Source organism: Uloborus diversus, chromosome 1, assembly GCF_026930045.1.
Source record: "Uloborus diversus isolate 005 chromosome 1, Udiv.v.3.1, whole genome shotgun sequence".
Taxonomy (NCBI): Eukaryota; Metazoa; Arthropoda; class Arachnida; order Araneae; family Uloboridae; genus Uloborus; species Uloborus diversus.
Genome location: NC_072731.1, coordinates 84,615,375 through 84,639,812, shown reverse-complemented (window position 1 = coordinate 84,639,812; position 24,438 = coordinate 84,615,375). Strand labels below are relative to the sequence as shown.

The window sequence follows — 24,438 nt, the reverse complement described above, 5'->3', positions numbered from 1 at the left end:
CAAGATAAGTTGTTACTGTATAAACTTCTCCCAAAACTGGGGGGCATTGCCCCCTATGCCCCCCTATAAGTCTACCAATGCTCTTCTGAACTATTCAAAAACAAAATATAATGATTTTTTTTTTAATTTTTGGAAGATGTGTTGTTACTATATAAAGTCCTCCCAAGACTGGGGGGCAATGCCCCCTCTGCCCCCCCATAAATCCGCCCATGCCGACAAGCCAGAATCCCGACATGGTCAAAATCCCTACAAGCCAGAATCCCGACATGGTCAAAATCCCGACAATCTAGAATCCCGACAGGGTCAAAATCCCGACAATCTAGAATCCCGACAGGGTCAAAATCCCGACAAGCCAGGATCGCCGTCATTTTGACCGTTTACGCGCTTAAAATGCGCTCAAAATTTTTTGGTTTGAACCAATCCCTTTGATGTTTTTTGACTTTAGTTAAATATTAATAAACTTCTACTACTAAAAAAATCATCCATTTATCTTTACTTGTTTCTTAGATAATTTAATATATACCTAGAACGGCCAAAAGCGGTCAAAATGACCGTGCTTTACTTTTTCTCTCACATTATTTTTTTTTCCTTTCGTATTTCGTATATGAGGGGTGGGAAAAGTGGTGATTGAAAAAAGGTGACCTTCAGCCACACTTGTTTCTGTAAGATATACGCATGCGCAGAGATTTGGAATTTTTCCTTTCTTGTTTTCAACCTTGATTTTCCTGTTTTCTGCTTTCTTTTCTTGTTTGCCTTCGTACGACGCGAGTCACATTTCCTCTATTGGCTTTGAACAAAGCGTATGTGAAAGATATTTTCTATTTTTGTGTAAGCAAGACCCCCCAGTTAGAAAATTCGAATTTTATCTTTTCCACATTATATTGCAAAATGGCTCGCAGAACTGTTGGGAAAAAATTTCTTACCCAAGATGAAATTATGCAACTAATGCATTGTATTTCTTCGGATGATTCTGGCTCGGATGCTATTAATTCTGATTTTGAAAGTGACGATTGCATACTTGATACAGAAGAAAATTCTTTTCATGCAATTGAATTGGACGAAAATAAGAGTTATCAATCAAGCTCTGAAAATAGTACTGAGCCAGAAGAAGTTTGCTTACCTGTTCGAGGTCGGAAAAAGTTTCGAGGCAGAGGAACAAGAACTGAACAGAATATAAATAATTTGGATGAGAATGCCTCGACAGACGAAGTGGCAAAAAATGGAACTGTTTGGAAATCGCTTGACCAAACTACACCTGGAAGACTACCATCGCAAAATATTTTGGAAGAAAAGTGTGGCCCCACATCATTTGCAAAAAGAAACGCTGATCATGATTCAGCAACCAGTGTTTGGCGCCTTTTCATAAATGAAAAAATGTTGAAGCACATACAACAGTGTACCGAAGCAGAAAGCGCAAGATGCAAAAATGATAACTGGAAAGTGACATTGGAGGAACTAGATGCATTTATCTCCTTGCTTTATGTTAGAGGTGCTATGTTAGCTAAAGGGGTTTCTATTGATGCTTTGTGGTCAAGGAAATGGGGGCATAAATATTTTTCAGAAACAATGCCTCGAAAGAAATTTAAAGAAATTCTTAGATACCTGCGGTTTGACATGAAATCTACAAGGTCGCAACGTTTGTCAACGAATAAATTCGCTCTTATTTCCGAAATTTGGGAAGAATTTGTTGAGAACTGTTTGTTGTGTTATAAACCCGGAGAGAATATCTGCATAGATGAGCAACTCTTTCCAACTAAAGTACGATGCAAATTTATTCAGTATATGCCTAACAAGCCAGACAAATTTGGTATCAAGTTTTGGCTGGCTACAGATGTGAAATCGAAATACATTTTGAACGCGTTTCCATACCTGGGAAAAGATGAAACGCGCCCTGAGAATGTAACTGTTGGAGAACACGCAGTTTACAGACTTATGGAACCCTATTACAATAGTGGAAGGAATGTAACAACAGACAATTTCTTTAGTTCTCTCAATTTAGCACAAAATTTGAAGAAGAAAAGCATAAGCTTTGTTGGAACAATCAAAAGAGCAAAAACGGAAATTCCAGAAAGCTTCAAGAAGAAAAAAGGTGCACTTTTTTCTAGCAAAGCAGTGCATAACGACGGCATAACTCTAACATCATACCAGTGCAAAAAGCAAAAGAATGTCCTTCTTTTGAGCTCCCTGCATCCAAATTTGAGTGTAACCAATACAGAGAAAAAAACTCCAGAAGTTATCTCGTTTTATAACTCAACAAAATATGGGGTAGATGTGGTTGACCAAATGGCGAGAAAGTATTCGGTGAAATCATGCTCAAGACGGTGGCCAGTAAATGTGTTTTTCAATGTGCTTGATTTAGCTGGAATAAATGCGTGGGTACTATACAAAGAAATATTCAGCGTAAATATAAGTCGCAGGGAATTTATCTTAAAATTATCAGAGGAGTTGAGATCGAAATACCTTGAAGTAACCACAAAAGCTGTAAAAACAGAACTGAAAACTGTTTCCATGAGTCGTGGAACAAAGAGAAAGCAGTGTCAACTGGTCAAGAATTGTAAATGCAATAAGACTGCAAATACATGTGAACACTGCCACAAATTCATTTGTGGGCCATGTACCGGCAAAATCAAAAAAATAAGTATATGCATGGATTGTAAACAAGATTGAGTAATCTTTCTTTTCTGTAAGTATGTTTTTGCAATGTCACATTTTTAAAAAATAAATGTTTTAATATAAAATAAATAATTTAGCTAAACATTTTAAATTAAAATAATTTATAAGTCATATTTAAGCTAATATAAATGCTTTCTTTAGTTTTCGACATTTTTATGCGAGTTTTACAGCTTCTTTTAAAGAACGGTCATTTTGACCGCTTCCGGCCGTTCCAGGTATATCGAAATATCGGCCTTCCTAGTGTTAATAAAATACAATTTTTAGCTAAATACTAGCCGGCTTCGGCTGACGCCTCGTCCTTGACACAGATAGATACGCTCAGTTTTTAATGTAAGTTTATATATGACTTGAACTTGAAATGTAAACTTGTATTATACATATTACATTATATACACATACACTTACACATACGACATATATAATATACATATTACATATCTTACTATTTTTTAACCACTCTATTTCAATGTGAGTTCGAATGACATTTGGAGGCATGGAACCATTTATGTGATTTGGTGCTGAATGATTTTTAGTGCCAATTTCTCCAAGAGGGTAGAGCGCGACGTCTTCTATTTCATGCGGGACTTCTATATCTCAAGAAGTGATTGACGGATTTAGAAAAAGAGAATAGATCTTAGAGGGTACGAATGATAATTCGATTTTGGTGCCAATAGCTTCAGGAGGGTGGAGCAGTCAAACGTTTTTTTCTCTCATTATTTGTGACTATCATGTCTCGAGAAATAATGCAAGGATTCAGACAAAATTTTGTCTGCAGACCTTGTAAAGCACAAGGTGCTTTTTTTTTTTTTTTTTTTTGTCATTAATCCTAGCAAAGAGGTGGTGCAAACGAATATTCTTTCTCGTTTACTTGACTGCTATTATCTCAAGAAGTAATGCAAGGATTCAAACAAAATTTAGCGTACAACTGCAAATTTATTTAAACAGGCACTATTTCTGTTTTAAGTTGCTTTTTTTTTTCATTTTGTGAAAGTTATAATTAGGGTGAATAAATAAACAATGAAAAATAAATTAAATTTAAAATTTTACCTAGTTTTCCTGAAGATCAGCCAAGAGAGGAAAAGGAAGTGAATTTGACCAAGCTTTTTTTTAAAAAATCTAAACTATTTTTCTTTTTTTCTTAGTAGAACTGTGAATACCGGGTACATTAACTAAAAAATGAATTAGCATAATTTCGCAATTTTCGTAGTGAAAATTAACAAGTTTAAAGAAGACTTTTTTCCAAGAACAATTTATTTATTTGTTATTATTATTAGCATATTTTGGGTACCCATATAATTTTAATTTTGAACCACCAAGCCGTATAGAGCATGAATTTTAACCTTTTTAAGCCCATTTTAAAAACAAGTCTAAACTTTTAACACACTTGGTAGTGATTTCATTGTTGGCAGGTGATCGGGAAAATCTCAATGTTTTTAAAATTTGTATCTCTTGCCATTTTCTAATTGTTAAAAAGTAAAATTTTTGTAATAGGTTTCAGCATATTGTCTCCTCAAAGCAAGCGTATAGGATATCTTGCTATTATTCCTGGGTTAAGCAGGGATAGCTCACTGTAGCGACATAAGCAAGGCTTTTAAAGGAATTTTCAGTTGGAGGGAAAAAGCACTGGGTATCTTTTGCCAATGGGGTCGTTTCCGAAATTTTAAAAGCTTTTTTTTCTGAATGAGCAAGCTTAAAAACAAAGGATCTGAACATTTTTTAAAATAATTCGACTACGTTTAATATTTTAAAAAAATATTTTAATCGGTGCGCTTTTATTGTTTACGCTTCTGCCGATGAAATCACTGATGAAATGCCATTCGCAGAGCGCAATATTTAATTCGCTTCTTGATTATCATAACGTGGAAACGCGGTAAACAGATGTGCCAAAGTACATCATTTGTGACGTCATAAAGACCACGCCATACTTTCAAAATTGGACACTGAAAAAAAATTAATTAAAAGTTTAGCGTTGGGAAAATGAAAGTTTTTTTCTCGCTCCATGTTATTTATTATTATTATTACTGTCAATTTTATCAATTTCAATAACTATTTGAAATGAAAATGTACGAAATAATTTTTATTAAAACAAAGGGGGAAAAAAACATTTACACGTTCAATATACATGCAAACCATACTTAAAGTGATAAATTGTGAGCGATACCACGAAGATAGTCCGTAACAGATCGACTACCACGATCGTCCACAACAGTCATTATCCTCCTCTCTCGGTCATCATCCACTTTCCTACGTCTTGGCCGTGGCTCTCCGCGAAGAATACATTCTACTTGATATTCCACATATTCTTATTCTTTTTGGAATCCCTCAATGATGCTATAAACGCCAACATGGGCCTGTCCAATTAAGCTCTCCCGTCTTCTGTGCCAAGCCTCAACCACATTTTGAGTGCGCGGAGTTCCTAGTTGAAGGGAATCAAACACACTCCAGAGTGCTGGTGGGAACAACGGCAGAACACGAACAGCAACACCATTATGCAAACGACGCCTCATTCTTCCACGAACGTAGTTATCTTCAAACCACTGGATGACTTCTTGAGCATCGGATGGCAAGTGAGGAAGTAAAATGTCAAATGCTGCTGAAATTTCGTCAGCAGGTATGAAAGCTAATGCAAATAAATGACGAAGCATTAAACTAAAGTTTTCGCCTGTGCCGTAGCGCGAAGCCAATCCACTTGATTGGATTTTTCTCCAACCACACTGACACAGATGGAAAAAACAAGCTTTATTAATAATGTTGGGGAATTCAGATTTTGAAGCATTTATAGCTGTCTTTTCTAGATCACTGATAATTCTAGGTGGCCTCAGTTCAATGTTATTTCCTTCAGCGAAATCAATTAAAATTTGGAATAACGTTTTGTAATTTTCTTCAGATTTACTTGTCATCAAAGCGTATACCAGAGGAAGAATTCTGAAATTTGGAGATCCGACAGGTGCGTGAATTGTATATAGCTGGTGAAATGTTGTGGGCACCGTTTTAAATGTGCCGTCCATAACCCAATAAGGTGCCTGCGATAAATGCTTAACGTTTGCTACTGTTGAAAACATTAGAATTCTCTCATCTCCAACCGCAGAATCCTTTACGAAAAATAATTCACCAGTTAAAGTGTTTCGTAAATTAGGTGGAACATCAATTTCATTCAATGTTTTTGGTTCTGATGGCCGTTGGTTTTGCCTGACCCGTTTAATTTTTTTCCGAAGAGCTTCTTTTGATGGAAGGTATGAGCGAATGTTCTGAGAAGTGTTTACGACACTTATTGAATTATCTGGCAAGGTTGATTTCCTGTATGCCGAGCATCTTCTTTTAACTGGCCTAAACATTTTGCTATAGCAGCTGCACTCGCTTGTGAAGCATGGTTATGTTCAGTAAATTTTTGGAGATGATGTTGTCCATTCAAAAATATTGTTGTTACTCGACCTTTGCACACATCATATTTTCTTTTTTCACAACACCAATAATACAAATTGTCGCGATTCTTATCTTTCACCATTAAATAACCACGCGCATTAATTTTATTACATCCTTTTTGAGACGGAACAATTTCACAAATTTCGTCCATTTTTGGAATACTTTAATGAGCAAAAATGTGACGGCAAGTGAGCGCTGTCTATCTCGATGCGAACATAACCCTATAGCATGTAGAAAGCCTACAGCCATATCATTCCGTCATAGTAAAATAGTTCCCTTTTTCTTCTATTCACATAGCTTATAAAAGATACATTTCAAACAAGAAACATTAACATATTATACGAACCAATAAAATTAAGCATATTTATGAAATTTACGTGAAATGGTTAATATAGTTAGGAGAAAATATTCATTAACGTGAAGGAGAGTCTCGCGTCATACTGATCTGACCATTCACAAGTCTTTATTAGTTTGGCGGGAATGCATCTGACGTAGTAATAAAGTCGATACTTTTCTCGGTGAGATAGTATCAGAAATTGGAAGTAACAGAATTTGTTTCAATTAAAGGCACATGTAAAGTTCTCGAACAACCAAGTGAAATGAAAAACTGTCCGTTATTGAGATATGTCCGTTATTCCGATAAGAAACCGTTATTTTTATTTATTCATTTATCTATTTCTAACTGCATTGTACAAAGAGCCATTTAGTGCCATTTTCCTGTCCTAAAATTAAAATTCGAACAGTTTGTTTCTTTTTTGGCTTTCGAAAACCCCTCCACTTTCCTTCTCGAAAGTCCAAGTACTTTCCAGACAAATTTGGTCCAGATCCAACAAAAACTGGATTTGTACACGGAACATACATAAATATGTATTCTTTGTTTTATTTATTTAGATTGTTTAAACAGATGATTTTATTCATTCAAAGAAATTGAATTTTAAATCTTTAAGAGTTTAAAAGAAGTTTTTTTTTAAAAATTATTAAATATTTTCTTCTAAATTTCTTAAAAATAATTAACTACTTTTTTGTAAACTTATACGTCATTTTATAAAACTTATTTTAATGATTACCAGAGAAAAGTAAAATATGAGAGAAGGGAGCAGGGGCGAACTGGGTTCTCGATTAAAGTGCCAACCTTTACTTTCTGAATGGCACATTTGAAGGAATATGCACCCTCCCCCCCCCCCCCACTTCGAAGGGTAAAACACGGGGATTTGAGGAGAGGGGTGTGGGAAGTCTATGTTCTTTCTCTGACAGCTTACGCTTTATCATTACCATAGCACTCCACAGGGGCGGACTCGTTCCCCAACTGGGGCGCTAGCCTTGACTCCCAAAGAGCGCAAACATAAATAAATAAAATCGAAAGCGCAAGAAAAATAAAAATTAAAAAAAAACAGAAGGTAAATGAAAACAAAATGAATAAAAAAAAAGGAATGAACAAAAAACAAAAATTCCGAAGGCAGGTTGAGAGCGCATGAAAAAAAAAACAGAGGCGCAGACGTTCGAGAATGCAAATGAAGTAAAATAAAATAGAATTAAAATAGAATAAAAAAGACACAAGGACGAAAAAAAAACACACACACACACACAAAAGGTGCACGAGAGCCCAAAAAACTGAAGGTGCTTGGATTTGAAAGCGCAAGAAAAAAAATAAGTCGAACAGGCTTGAGGGCGCAAAAAGAACCACGAAGGCACACAGGTTTGAGGGCTAAAAAAAGAAAACGCTCAAGTTCAAGGGCACAAAAAATGAATGATAGAAAAAAACGAGATCGCATAGGTTTGAGGGCGAAAAAAAAAGCGCTCCAAAAAAAAATGCATGCAGAAGGAGTTTGAGGGTGCACAGACGGGACTGCGCACCGGCCCGCGGGCCAGTCGGCCCTTAGCGTTCCGTAAGCAGCTCTCAGGAAGTATGTTGAGGGGTCGCTAGGCCTTACTGGGATTTGGACCCTGTTGGGACATTTGCAGAGCTGCGAAGTCAGAGGAAAAATGACCGACAACGAATCCGACTCCCGGAATTTTAGAGCCATCGACTCCGACTCTTGTGCCCCAAAACTAGTTTGACTCCTTCCAGCACTGGCAGAGTTGTGAACTCTGAGGGAAAATGACCGACTCTGACTCTTGAAATGTCAAACCTTTGACTCCCGACTCCGACTCCTCAATCCCAAAAACAGCCCAACTCCGATTCCGACTTCTGCAGCCCTAGATATTGGACAGCCGCGATTTTGGTTTGTCGGGATTTCGACCCTGTCGGGATTATGGCTTGTCGGGATTTTGACCCAGTCGGGATTTTGACCCTGTCGGACTGCCTTCAGGAGTTGAGGTTACCCCTTGTTTTGCGCTCACTACGCATTCACTCCCTGCTCCGCTAAAAGACAGGAGACATGGAGACATACAAGAATTGCATTCAGTTTTGAAAGGCAAAACTTCTGCTACCGCTAGAAATTTTTATTTGAAACAAAAAAAATTTAAGTTTTGCAATGAGTTTTTCTTTACTTTTTTCTTTTATTTTTAAACTTTGGATTTGAGCAAAAAAAAGTAAAATTTTAACCCTATAAAATTTTGAAATGAGTAAAAGCATTTTAAATGGAAGATTTTTTTTTTGCTAAAAGACATTTTGGGGAAAGTTAGCAGGTTTTGTTGAAACTGGAAAAACATATTAAAAATACATGCACATGTATTGTATTAAAGTAACACTCACATGAATAATACATGTTTACATTTTCTTTATACTTACATTCTATGCAATCTAAAGCCCCGTACGGTATTAGACTATTGTAGGTTGGAAAGGGTAAGGCTGTGGAAGGGGTGCTTGGCTTTAACGCCCCCCTTCCTTTTTTTTTTTCAGTTTTCGACAGTTTTATAGCCATAATTTTTATTTCGACAGGATGGGAGAATTACAATGGGGGCTTCGTGTGCTCAACCTTGTGAAATTATAGACATACTGAAATAACATTCATGGCTCCACACATGAAGAAAAATGCTAATGTAGTCATTAGTGAGCATCATGTGTTTTCAGTGCAAATAGCTTATTTAGACACAACAAGGCAATAATTTTTCCTTATAGATAGGCAGCAAGGAGGATTGCTTGTTTTAATGAGCAGTATAATTTCACCGCTACTTTTACAGATATAATAAAAAGTTCAATTTTATTTTTTTGGTTGGAGATTTTTCCTTTATTTGGAGCATTTCTTATTGGTAGAGCTCAGCGCCTTTCTGACTCTGGTGCTCTGGTGCACCGCACGACCTTGCACATAGGGACAGCGCGGCCCTGTGCCCAACATACAGCTCGCAAAATTGATCCTTTTGGTCAGCTGAAATATCTAGTTTGCAGGGCTCATTTTCCTCCTACTTTTCCTACTTAAGTAGGAATTGTCCTACTTTTCAGCAAAAATTCCTACTTTTCAGCAAAAAACTCTTACTTCTCCTATTTTGTAGCATGATTTTCCTTTAGAATTTAACTTGAAATTCCTTCAAAAGACTTTGAAATTGATGTGATTTCAAAAAATTTGCATTCAATTTGTTTATATATAATATTGAATTTATTTCACAAATACATAATCACTAGCTTTAGAAATTTTTGTAGCTGAACTATCAATTCCTACTGGGACATCATAATTGTCTTTTTTTTAAACAAAACAAAAATTTAATCAGAGTTGCTTTTGATTTTGAAATCCTCATTATTATAGGGGCACCAACTTACCAATAGTGAGGGGACTTTACCCTTTATAGCAATAATTTATGGGGTAAATGGGTCCCCTTCTCTTAAACACTTATTAATATAATTTTATACAAAAATTCTTGTTGCAGTATAACTATTAAGTTAAACTATACATTAAAAATTAATCAACAAAAAAATAAATAAATAAAAAAATTAACCTGGAAACACTTGTTTGCTGAATGTTCCTTGAACTCGCAAAAAAATATTTTTCAGAATTTATTTTTGACTAAGTGCTATGACCTAGAAAAAAATTCCACAAATCCCAAATATGTACAAAACCAATCAATGTGGTGACACATGACATGATCAGTGTATAAAGATTTAAAACTTGATCCATATTTCAGTTGGGGGGGGGGGGGGGTTGACTCACTTCCCCCAACCAACCCTATTTCAAATTTTACAAAAAAAAAAAAAAAAGACTGCAACATCTTGCTGAGACTCCTGATCTCTTAGTGTAGACTCCTATTTAAATAGCTGGTTATGAAATATTAGTTGTCCTTTTTTTTTTTTTTTTTTGCTGTGAGTTGGAGAATTGTACTATGTAATGTAGTGATGCACAACATTTTTCAATTAGGGGTCACTCACTTTGCAGAAGCGCTAGTGTAGGATTATATGCAGGCCCGTCATTTGGGAGAGGGTCTTCATTGAAAATCTTTTATTCCCTTCCATTCTGATAAATTAATGTATTTTGAACATTAGTGGACACTACAAAAAAATCTACACAATTAACATTGAGTACATACCTTTTTCCTCGTGGAAAAATGTTGGGCCTGGCCACACGCACCAGTACTTTGCTGATGTTAATTAATCAATGAAAATTTATATACCTATTGAAATATTGAATCTTTTATTAAAAGACTTCATTAAAAAAGAAAAATAATTTCATTAAAATACCGAACTGCAAAATATTGCATGCACATGATTCAGAGTAAAAATGTAAACCTTCAATGTATTAAATGTTTTAAACTTCTGATGCTAAGCAGCCTTTCTTATGACTGCTTCTTACACTTCAGTGCGTCAAAAATCACTTATATTCTACACTAGTGGTGTCCGCACGGCTTTGCCCGTAGTTGAAAATTAAAAGGTCATTCGGTTTGCCTGTATATTTACAAATAATGGATGACGAATTTCTCACCGATTGGCTATGTTCATTCGCTCTCCCATTCCACGTCATGATAATTTTGTAATTTACTCGTCCATCTTATGATAATTTTGCTCCTTTAAAATTGAAGTAGAAAAGAACAAAATCGAATTTTCGAAAAATCGCTTCAAGGTGCACACCCCCATGCTACAAACTTTGCCAAATTTCATGAAAATCGGCCAAACGGTCTAGGCGCTATGCACGTCACAGAGCTCCAGATATCCAGACAGAGAGACTTAGTAAAGATTAGGACCTGAATATGAAAGTAGGGCCCTATTGATGTTATTACAATTATCGCATTTTCACTATGTTAGTACTGTGCATTGAACTACGCACACACACAGAGCTCTTACACACTATCACTAATCTATATAGCAGCGTAACTTGTTTGATGATGAAATGAGTGACAATAGTTCCCCCACCTGGCCTCTGCATTATTTTCCTGGTAGAAGTAATGAAGCCTGGAAGAAGTAACCTTTTGGAAAGCAAGAAATTGAAATCTATTTGCAAATGTGTTTATGATTTTTCAATAAAGGGCAATGAGAAAAACTCCCGAGTAAGTGTTTACCGGTTAAATGCAGACAGCAATTCTTGACACTTTCTGCCACATTTTATGAATCTGTGCCCCCCCCCCTTCAATTGAATCTATAATAGCCCCCTAAGGTGAACTTGCCTTGTTTCAAATTAGTATTTTGTTACTTTTTAGCCTACTTTCCAAGTAAAAGTCAGAAAAAAAGGAAAAAGAATGAAAGAAGGCTTAAATCATCTTAAAAATATCGCAAAAAACAAAAAAAAAAAGTAAAAAATAAATAAAATAATTAAATAAATATCAAAAAATTAAAAATTGGAAAGTAGGGTATTGCAGACCCCGAAGAGTTCCTATTTTTCCTACTTTTTAGAGCTCTCTCCTTATTTTCCTACTTTTTCCTTTTTTTTCCTACTTTTTCTTTCTTTAGTATAGCACTTCTAATTGTGCATTGATTCTTATTTTTACAATGTCACATCTGTAATTTTCTGAATGTTTCAATTTTGAAAAGCAAAAGAAACAAGCAGATCCTGAGCTTTTCATTGACTGACTGCAGTAATTTCTGGAATGAACGCGCTTAAACACGCGGCGTTTGCGTGTTTAAAGTTACATTTTCCTTAGTGATTTTTTTGCTGTTGAGGCGTTTATGATCGACTTTTCTTTTTATCTCCCCGACTTCAGTTCTACTGTTTTAACAAAACAATAAAGAAATAAATACTGGCACATTCTGATGCAAAAATATATTATTTACCCGTCAATTAGAAGCTTTAATTAAAGTAAACAGCCAACTGTTCAAGAAGTGCTGGAAAAGCCGAATTTCCTATTTGCCAATTTTTTGTATAGTTGATTACAAGAGAAATGGAGCTCCATTTAAACAGAAAGCAATGTAAAACCTTAAAAGAAACGTAAGGAAGTAAAAAATGAAAAACCTGTACACTGTACATATTTTATTGATAAAGTACAAAAGATTGATTAGTACAAAATAAAAGCTACAGATAACAGAAATTCGCAAAAACGGACCACTTCAAAAGTAATCGAGGAAACTAACTTTTTTCATACATAAATATGATTATTGTTCATTCTAAGTCGTAAACATGATTATAAAATCTATAACATTTCAAATGCGAGATTCCGTTCTCATTTCTTCACTTTTTTAAAAGTTGGGGGATAGAGCCACAAGCAAATATGTACTGATTTTTTTTTCTTTCGGTGATGGATATTTTCTACTATGATATATCATAAATATCGAGGTGTTGCTCATCATTTTTATGTGCTGATGCGTTCATGGCAATGCGGCATTCTGCACATTTTCTTTAAAATTTTTTTGACAGACTCTTACTCTTTTTCTGGGTGCGGCAATTATACCGATGCGACGTATCTACTGTAAGTTATTGTACTCAGGACGCCTTATCAAAGGGAGGGTATATTGAAAGAGATATATGCAGGCATTTGATGCCAGGTGCTCCCCCCTCACTCTCAATTTCATAAACAATTTCCGATTGAATATTTTTATTGTATGGTGAGGATTGAGAGAAACTACATGCTTTCCCTTTTATGCAAAGAGAAACATTAAGAACTGATTTTGTCTTTGATAAAAATGTTATGTTTCCCATCATGTTTTTTTCCGTGACAAAAATGTTGGAACAAGAAGGGGGGTAAAAATCATGGAACCAATAAAACAATATTCATTTTTATTGCTTGATCAAAATTAAAACTGGCCAATCATTTTGATTTTTCCCCTGGGAGTGGCTAGCGAAGGATGTATACTGTGAATGCAAATTTTATCTGAAAAGAACAAAAACTGCACAAACTCTTGTATAGTTATGCATTAATTTTCCAAAGCCAGGGAGGGGAGAAATTGACCCCACTGACCCCCATAAATGACGTGCACGAAACAAAAATTTATGTTGAATCCTAAAAATACATAACATAGTACAAGCCCTTCAGTTTGCTTATTGCGTCATTTATTTAGTTTTATTCTTTTATTATAAATTTTATGTCCCATATTTGAGAACAAATTTATTTTAGTTCTGTACTTTCAGTCTATTTCTTTTTTTCCAAATTCCAACATCTGCCCCTGTTTTTGCAAAAATGCATCTCAGCTGCTGATTATTTTTAACTAAAACTAATTTAATATTTGCTTTGCTTTTTGTATCATAGTTTATGACAACAGGAGCTAAACGTGTTAGTATTTTCAAATGATAAATGGATGCTCTCGAAGGAATGTTTTCGTTTTTGACAAAACAAAATCTTTAACAAAAATGGTTTTATTGTACCAAAATATAAATTTTATTTATTTATTTATTTTTATTTATTTATTTATTTATTTTTTTTTTTTTTTTTTTTTTTTTGCGATTACTATATTGCATTTTATTCTTTAACCATTAAAAATTTTATTACTGTATTGTTGAAAGGTGTTTCTTTGTTTGGATTTTTTTTTTTCATATTTTTGTAATTTATATCTTTGTTTCCACTAGTTTATTTTTCATAATGGTGATTGTCAGCTTGTTTCTATCGTTTTGTTTTTGCGGCTTGGTCTTACATTAAATTCCTTTGATACTTCAAAAGTACTGTTGGTTTATTTTTGGGATAGTTTTAAATCAAAAATACTATTAGTTTATTTTACATTAGAAATAAAATTCACGCTAAATTTGTTTCCTCTTGACGTGTGTGTAGTCCTGTCTCTTCCTATTTTTTCCTACTTTTTTAAGTTATTTTTTTCCTACTTTTCCTACTTTTTAAATTTATGATTCCTTATTTCCTACTTTTTCCCTCCAAAAAACCACTTTGGGGTCTGGGTATTGAGATGGGAAAAAATGTCTGTCGGTCGGTCTGTCTGTCCCCCCCCCCCCCCAATAACTTTTAAACGAATAGTCCGATTCGAACAAACTTTTTTTGTTTGAAAGATCTTTTTGATTTGAACTATTTTTTGTTCCAATTTGAACAGTTCAAAAAAACTTAACATAAGCGCCTACGGGGAAATTCAAGGCAATTCCGAACTGTGAGGCGAATTGGCTTCAAGCAAACTTTGTAGGAAAAAGCTTTTGATAAAAAACTTATATATGAAATATCTTTTTGATTTGAACAAATTTTCGTTCAATTTTGAACAGTTTCAAATCCCTTAACATTAGCGCCTACGGGGAAACTGAAAATCAATGTAGATTTCGAACTTGAAGGCGGATTTACTTCAAACATATTTTGTTGGAAATAGCTCTTGATGCCAAACTCCAGACTCTGACTTTGAGAATTTAGTTGCATCTGACTCGAACTCCGACGCCCGACAATTAATCGAACTGCGACTCCCTGACTTCGACTCTGACTTTGTAGCTTTGGCAAAAATTTATACAGGGATTACAAATGACCGACTCCGATTCTTGGATATTCGACTCCGACTCCTTTATCTCAAAATGAGATTGACTCCGACTCCGCAGCTATGGTTTTAACTGTGAAATACTTATTGTTGATATGACTTATTTTTATTTTCACGCTAAAGTTTTAATTTAAGTATTTAGTTTTCGGCGAATAAACTCGAAGTCATTTAAGTTTCTACATAAGGATATGTGCGGACGATTTTTTTTTCTTTTTTTGACCATGAAAATTATTACTTTAAGTTGATATTTTATTGTTTTTATTTATTTTGGTAAGTGCATTAATTTATTAAAAAAATTATTTTTGGACACAGGGGAAAAAAAACGATTTTTTTTATATGATGTATTTATTTTAATGCGCTTATTAATTTTAATTATTTTTTTGTTTTGAAAGCAGTTAAAAAAAATTTTTAATGGAAAAAGTATATTTGTTTAAAAGGTACTGCTATTTTATTGGTTCGGTTTTTTTTTTTTACACATCTATTTTTTTTTTTTTTTTTTTTTTTTTTTTTTTTTTTTTTAGGTGAAAGAAGAATATTTTATTTCTTGAAATCAGCTTAAGATATTGAAAAAATATGTTTGAAATAATTTGCGATTTTAGCTGTTTTTGAGAATATTGATCAGGTACTAGAAAGTATGAGTATACGGGAAAGTAGGCTCGTTTAGTTCTAGACGGAACTTCTTGTTTAAAAGAAATAATTAACTCAAGACCATTATGAAAGCTAATGATTAAATTTAAAGTGGAAAAAAACGCAGTAGAGTGAAGCCAGGATAGTCCATGTGCGAAGCGGATAGGGTTGACTGTACTACTGTTGCATTGAAGCAATATAATGGTGGAACTTTTTTTTTCAGAATCATCAATTATCAATCTGTGAAATTGTATCAAAATTGGTCTTGATTTCTTAGGAGTTTGTTTACAGGGTTGTTTGATTTAAACCAAACATGGTTTAAACTGTGTTGTTTATTTACTGTTTAAAGTAAAACTAAGCATAAAATAATCGTTTATACAATGTTTATTTATGCAGTTTCATAAAAATGTGCTACTATGTACAGTGGAGGGTCAAAAATGTGCACAACTTCATAAAAATTTCAAAATCTTCTTGAATTACTTCATAGTTCAATTAATTCATTATCATTTTAATATATATATATATATATATATATATATATATATATATATATATATATATATATATATATATATAATGTGTGTGTGTAACTTTTAAATCCAAAAGTAATAATTGCTCTTGGATTAAAAACCTTCACTATATAGAAACGAAAACCAATGAACTTCATCAGTTTGAAAATACATGGCTTTTGTTTTCAGTAGTTAAGGCATTTCTTTTGAATTGGAATGTTCAAAATCATTCACAATTAGCTTTTGTATGCTGAATTCTTTGTATTTTTGGCTTATTGTGTTTTTTAAAGCCATTTTTCACTTGAAATATTGGCGTTTTGCTGCAATCTTTTAGCAGCTGCTATTGTTTAAATATTTCTTATTATTTCTTCAGTAGTACACAAGATAAAGCATATTGAGTAAAAGTGCAAACTTATTTTTTTGAACAAATATGTTTTCATTTGATTATATTGCTCTGCATGCATATAATGCATAGTAATAAAACAGAACGTATTATCCACAAATTATGTGGGAAAAATAATTGTTTAGGCAAAAAATCATGAGTTGGATTAATATAGACTGAAATAAAGTAAAAATGGAAACTGAATTTGTAGCGCAAAGAGAAAAAAATCGACGCAGATTTTGGACAGTGGCAGATTTTAGGTCGGCATATTTGTAACGCTCCACTGTACACAGTTTTAAAGAGTTTAAAGCTCAATGAGATTTTTTTTTAATTTCTTCATTTAATTTCCCTTGTATTTTGTCAAATATTCATTGATCTATTTTATTACAGTGCAGTTGCTTTACCCCTGTGTCAGTATTTGAGAAAAGAGTTGATAGGCTCCCAGTATTTGGATTTCTGTCATCCAAATGATGTGACCTCTGTGCAGCAGCATTTAAAGAATAGTAAGCAGCATTTAGTAACTCCATAAGAACTCCATTGTATCTTTTTCGTTCTCTGAAAAATGAAATGTTTTTATTTTATTTTTTTTCTCAAAAAAAGTTGTACTAATAAACAACGTTCTTTATTGGCAACATCGTTAAAACTAAGGTTGCGCAATCCCACATTTTGCTGCATGCATAATATTTGATAAAATAATCTAACCAAATATTCAGCTAAATACTGCTTGCCTTTTATGAGAAAAGCTACCGCTGAAATGTTCGAGCCAGTCTACTGCCATGGAAACGGACTTCATAAATTCCTCTTTTGCAAGAACTTTTTTGGCGGCATTTCGCCATTCTTCTTTCTTTTCTGCATTTGTACACTGTGCAGGTTTTTACTAACAGATTAATCTTTCTCTGATGGTTAAAATTTTGGTTAAATTGTTGATCTTTTTTATTTTTTCCCATAATCACTGGCATATTAAGTTGTGTAAAGGTCAAGATTTACGGTCGCCACTCACCACGTGGCAAGTCAGTTTTCAAAATTGGCAACTCCAAAAAATTTCTACAGTCGCCAACTTTTTCGGCTGGTTATTTTTATTTTAGATCCCAAGAAAAGAATTCCACACCATTCCACAGATGCATCAGTACAATAAGTATTCACCGATAGAGACCGTACTCCGACTGAATATTGTTTATTTTAAAAAGCTTGCATGTTCTTTCTCACTGCCTGCCTGTAGGTTGGTTATTTTACTTTGCTTGAATGTTCCTCTTACGCGATTCAGGCCATGTAAAATAAGCAAGATTACAGTGAATTAGGAAGCCATTTGCACAAGATTAGAGTGTTTGCTCCTTTGTCTTGACTCTTTGTTTTTCAAGTAATTAGCGTACTATAATCATGATTTCAAGAAGTTTTGTTTCCTCTTGACGTGTGTGTAGTTCTATCTCATCCTTTTTTTTTCCCACTTTTTAAAATTTTGATTCCTTATTTCCTACTTTTTTCCCCCAAAAAAAACCACTTTGGGGTCTGCATTAACCGATTTCGATGTTTACCAGATTTTATGTAAGCAGACAAGTTTTTTTGTTTTTGTGTCTCAGAAAATACAGAAACCGAGTTCCTTTTTATAAAAATGTACAGTTTAGTTTTAGTAAGAAACACAAGTAATTCAAAACAGGCAATGGCTATTCAGACCATTTCACTTCAACAGTGCATTTTCAAACACCTGATTTTTCCTTGATCGCAAGACTGGGGTTTTGCTGCAGTGCTGACTGGTAAAAAAAAAACCCTTTATTGCTTTTAGATCTTAAACCTCGACATGGGCAGAACAGGTGTCCAAAATTAGACTTTTTTTTTTCACCATGAAATTTTAAATCTAAGTTTGTCAACCACTTGGTGAAGATTTCATTGTTCATCCAAGCTTTTTTACAATAAGCATAGTCTACAGCTGAAGTTCATACTTTCATGAAGCAACGTGGTTTTCACGATTTTCCTACACAAGAGGAATATTCTCGCTGCCATCCATGTTGCTTGCGTTCAAGTGCGGGTCTTTCAACTTATGAAATTACTTGATGTAAAAGTGTGGAACTCTTTCCCTTTTTTCTTCATGACCTTAAAATTTTCTTTGTTTCATACAGGATTTTGTTTAAATCATGTTCGTGTTAAGTGATTGATTTAACACTAATTTTTAGCTTTATCTGGCGGGGAAAGGTATTTTGTGCTAAGCAAAATTTCGTGTTATGCGAGTTCGTGTTAATAGGGTTTGACCATAGTTGAAAAATGTCAGCGAATTTTCCAAATTTGCCTTCCAAAAATTTTTTTTCTAGTATTTTACCAGGGAATTTTGTTCCATGAGATCTAATCTTCATTCTTTTCAATGTTACTTTAATAAACATGTAAAAAATTTGAGGCAAAATGACTGGCAACAAAAAAGTGGCTATTGAAAGTGCCCATTTTTGGTCATTCAGAAGATGGAAGTAGAAACGATCCTTAAATGCCCAAGTTTCCAAAATCAAAGCATAATGCTTTGATTCGAATGATTTCGAATTCAAATGTTTTCTTTAGCTGCAACTAATGACAATAACACCAAATGTGCTGTAAATAGTTTTTTTTTTTTTTTTTTTTTTTTTAATTTTTATTTTAAAATATTTTCTTGAGAAATGGAAATTGTACTTAAAACTTAAATCTTATCCTCATTGCCATTGACACAAATGTGCTAAAAAGTTCCCAACTAAATTAAAGTTTTATGAAGATTTATTATTTTTCGGCGTTTCCGCCATATTTGGCCATTCCCAAGATGGCAACTCACAAGACTTTTTAAGTGCCTAAGCAGGGGTGCAAGTGGATTCTAGTAAAGTTTTTGGAAGACAGTGTGAAATTTTCAGAAGCTCAGCCTTCCTTCCCCCTGCCCAGTAAAAACTCTTCAAATGTGCGTTTAAAAATCATTGAAATCATGGGGGAAAAGCCATTTTAAAAGTTTTTTGATTTTTTAAAGTATAGTTTTTCATATTAGAATGTCGGCAGACAAAAATTTTAGGAAACGGCAACCCAAAACTTTCGGATTACAAACACCCTTGTGCCTAAATTTCCAAAAATGACATTGGATGTTTATTGCAATACAAACTATTGAAAACAATGCCAAATGTGCCTTTTTTTGGGGGGAGGGGGAATAATTTGTTTTTATTTTCTGAAAAAATGCAAAATTTTACCTTTAGAATATTTTTTTATTCTAATTGTATTTAGACACTTATGTGCTAAAAACCAACTGTTTTATCTTAATTGTAGTTTTTTAAGGATTATGAATTATTTATAACTGCAGTAAACTCCCAATTATCGGTGATCAGATTATCTGCGAGTCCTTTCACTTTTTTTTTTTTTTTTTGAAACTTGTGATTCTGTTGTTTGCTCTTAGATTTTACATATATTTTTTATACTCAATGTTTGTGGATGTAATGTAGCAATGTTTTTAGTTATAATTTGAATGATGTGTGAGTGTCATTATTTTTTTTAATCTATTGCATCAGGGTTGTTTGGTTTAAACCACGTTACCTTTGCATTTCAAAATAGTCCAAAAAGCATATTTCAACCAAAACTTCATATACTACCTAATTTGCTTGATTACTTAAGATTTATTGAGATACATTAAGTACCATTGAAGGAATGCATAGTGTAAAAATATCTTAACTCCAGAATATTTAAATGATAAGAGAAAAAAGATGACCGAAGAAGTCCAAGAACACTTAAGAGTAGGCATAAAATTAATTGCCCTTACACCTGCACGCTTTTTGCATCCCCGATAGATGATGCTGTCTAAGCAAGAAAAGAAAATGTATAAAATAATGAAAACAGAAAACATTCATGGAACTTTGTGCTCTTATAAAAGAAATTTAATGCGAAATTTAAACATTTCGACGAACGTTTTTGATCGCAATATAATAATAAAAGTGTCATATATGAATGATGAAATAATCAGTAAACATTAATTTTCATGACAGTCTTCATTATTAAAATATGTTATAAGAGTATATTCGTTTAAGTTTATACTGATGCTTTTAATTAAAATGAAAATAATATCTACAATTTAAAACATAATGATTTTCTTGAAACCTACTTGTCCTGTTTCTAAAATAGTTGTCACTGATACATTAGGTAACATGATTTGTAACTTTTTTTTAGATCTTTAAACAAAATATGTGTTAATCTTTTTATTTTCATAGTTGTATAATGTACATCAGACTTTTGATTCATTTGTAGATACTACAAAATACTTTCCATGTTTAAGAATGCGTGAATTTAATTTTACTTTTTTTGAATTTATAGTACATAGGTATGATTATAAGGAAATTAATTTGCAAGAATTTAAAGGCTCATAGTCCTCCTATATCTCCTATATTTCCTATATGTTCACAATTTGTCAGATATTCTCCTATTTTTCCTATATTTTCTCTCTAACTCCTATATTTTTTTTTTGTCAGATGTTAAATGCTACTCAAAAATGCAAAAACCTTTAATCCATTTTTTTCCCTTCTTTCTCCTCTGCACTTTGCATTTCTTACATCTTTAATGGTGGCATATGTTTTACATATGCCAACTTCTGTTTGATTATTTTTATGAAACATACAAAATATAGATGACTTTACTTGCAGCTTTTAACTTGTTTTCGATTAATTCTTTTTCTTTTAATGAGTTCACTTTGTAATTTTTATAGTATAACATGTTGACTTTAAGTGTACTGTGGTAAAGATTTTTAAAGCTTTTAATTTTGTCACATATAATCTTACATGTAGTTCAAATGACTGATTGTAGCTCAAACGATTGTTTTTGAAAATGCCCTGTACAGAGTTTGGTACCAATTCAAACTTTGAGTACTTCAAATGTTTCAAAGCTTGTAGCTTGCTGAAAAAATGTAACTATCTCGATGAAATAAGTGTCATTTTATAGGATTTTGTTTGTTTTCAAATATGTATTCATGGAAAAACATTCCTATATTTTTCAGTTTTGTGTGTAGTTTTTTCAAAAATTTCAGAAATCTATCCTCATCACAGAAAATGTTTTTGGCTCAGTTTTTTCTATCTACTCGGTTACGGTTACAAACTGCAGAGGAAAATCTATAGTTTTATGCTCAGGCCTCGGAACTAGTCTCTTTTCTAGTTATTTGTCTCTTTTTTATTTGAGTGTCTCTTAAGTCTCTATTTTCATGATTTAGTCTCTAAAATCTCTTTTTTTTTTTCCCCGCGAGTGCTATGAAAATCTTACTTTTGACGCTTGTTGAAACGATTTCAGTTCGCGGAATTTCGTTTAGCAAACTTACGCAGCTTGACCAATCAGATCGCTTCTAATGATCAGAAAAATGGCGGGAAAAAAGGAGCTTTGTCAATGGCGAGTAGTACAATAAACCACTCCCCTATGTGCAGTTTTTTTTTTTTTCAAAGAGCTATTGTGTGAAGCTTGCGGGGGGAGGGATACTCCTTAAGCCTTTCGTGTCGCCATTTCTAGGATAAGCTGCAAAGTTCAGAAGCTATCAATACAGAATAGACTTTTTTTATTGTGCAAATGTAGTTTTATTTTTCTTCTTTTTTTTTTGCTTTTGTGAACTTAATTTCAGGGGGAAGTATAAAATTTGAAAGTGATAAACATTTGCTTTTCAATTACTTCTGAATTAAAATAGAATATTTGTTGAAAAACTTAAAAAAATTGAAGATTAAAACGATAAAAAAAGTGCAAACATGGAGCCACGTGCTTCGCGGAAAATTCGTTGCTGTGTATAAGCTATCAATCTTTTTGCATCCTTCAAATATTTCAATTATTTTTCAGTATGGAAGCTCTTATATGCAAATGTAGGTCAGCTTTTTTCATTTTCATAATTCATTTTATGATCATTATTTATTCTTTTTGTGACCTTTATTTCAGGGAATATTGTATCGGAAAGGCATAAGCATTTGATTTAACATTTATTGAAAAGCTGTTTAAAATAAATTAATGAAAGAATAAAGTATGCGAACATGGAGCCACGTGCTTCGGGGAAAATTGATCGCTGTGCATAAGATTTCAATCTTTTTGCATCTTTCAAATATTTAAATTATTTTTCAGTTTGGAAGCTATTATATGCTAATGAATGATAGCTTTTGTTTTTGTTATAATTTATTTTATTTTTGTGAACTTAATTTCAGGGAAGCATTTGATCAGAAAGGAATGAGCCTTTGGTTTTTAATTTGTTGTGAGCTAAAATAGAACATTTATTGAAAAGATGTTAAAAATTTAATGGAAGAATAAAAATGTGCAAACGTGGAACCACGTGCTCCGGGGAGAATTGGTCGCTGTGTATGAGATTTCAATCTCTTTGCATCCTTCAAATATTTCAATTATTTTTCAGTTTGGAAGCTATTGGGAATGTAGGACAGCTTTTTTTATTTAAATAATTTATTTTATGTTTATTATTATTTTTTTCTTTTTATGAACTTAATTTCGGGGAAATATCGAATCGAAAAGGCGTAAGCATTAGATTTTTAATTTGTTGTGAGCTAAAATAGATCATTTATTGAAAAGCTGTTTAAAATAAATAAAGTAATGGAAAAATAAAAGTTTGCGAACACGGAGCCACGTGCTTCGCCAAAAATTGATCGCTGTGTATTAGATTTCAATCTTTTTGCATCCTTCAAATATTTCATGTATTTTATACTTTCGAAGCTCTCATATAGAAGTATAGGTTAGCTTCTTGCACTGCAATAAAGTATTTTAATTTTATTTTTATTATCTTTTTTTTCTTTTTGCAAACTTAATTTCCATGTAATATTTCATTCTTTTTGCATCTTTCAAATATTTTTTAATTTTGGAGCAATCATATGCCAGTGTAGGATAGCTTTTTTTTTATTGCAATATAATGTATTTCAATTTTATTTATTTTTTTATTACTTTATTCTTTTTTTATGAACTTAGTTTTAGGGTAGAAAGAAATAAGCATTTGATTTTTCATTTGTTTAAAATTTAAATAAAACATTTTTTGAAAAGTATTGAAAAAACAGAACTGAAAATTATAAAATAATAATACTATGCCAACTTAATGTTGTTATTTCTTATTTTACTTTTCATGCACAAAGGTATTTAGTTAACCAGGGGTGCCGACCAAGGAGGGGGGGGGGTCATGGCACTGACTGCGCCATTGAAATCTTTGAAGGAGTGTTGTTTTGAGAGGTTTTTTTTTTCCATTTTTTTGGGGGGAAGGGAGGCTCTTGCTTTTTTGGGGGGAGGGGGTCTTTGAAAAATTTAGCGGCGGTGTGCCCTTTTTCTAAGGGGGAGGGGGCACCCCTGATTTAACTTGAGCTTCGTGGAGAACTGATTATTGTATTTTAGACTTCAATCCTTTTGCATCCGAAAATAATATCATATTAAGTTTTAAAACTATCACCTTGTATGAAATGACTTTTTCTTTGCAATCAACTTACTTTAAGGAAAGTACTATATTTGAAACAAATTAACATTTGAATTATTCTTTGAAATTAATTCAAAAATAATGAAGTAATAAAAAGAAGTATGCAAACTTAGCAACATGTGTTGCAGAAAATTGCTTGCTGTATTTCAGATTTCAATCCTTTTGAGTAATTTATTATTATTTTTGTTAGATATTTTGAGGAACTTTTCTTTTCAGTTTTGTTTCAAAACTGAAGTAAAACTTAGCTAAAAAAGTTTTTTCTTCTCAAAATTGATATTATAATCCTTTTCTATCCTGCGAGTATTTCAATTAATTTTAAGTGTGGAAGTTATTTTTATCATATCAGCTTAGAATGCCTTTTAATTTTAATCTATTCTTAATGAATTATTGATAAATCTTTTTTGCAGACTGAACTTTAATGAAATTAGCACTTTTGTTTGATCATCCTTTGGAAAAAGAGAATAAATTAAAATTAAATAGTTATTTCAAAATTTCTAATGAGATATTTGGATGCCTCACTTGACAAATTGACTAACTCCATTAAACAAAAGTAGATAATAGTTATGAAGAAGATGGTGTTATCCATAAGAGTAATGGCCCTCGTGTTACATTTTCTGCCATCACATGCTCAGAAAGATACTGAACCCAAATTTAATATAAATTCACA

General features: G+C 32.9%; 1 protein-coding gene across 1 annotated transcript in view; it reads left to right on the top strand.

Moving 5' to 3' along the window:
* The window catches only part of LOC129230774 (mucin-17-like), a 506,717-nt gene that overhangs the window by 247,927 nt on the left and 234,352 nt on the right, over positions 1-24,438 (top strand). The window contains exon 10 of the mRNA XM_054865195.1: positions 16,757-16,869. Coding sequence (XP_054721170.1) covers positions 16,757-16,869 — 113 coding nt within the window. The remainder of the gene's footprint in view (positions 1-16,756; positions 16,870-24,438) is intronic.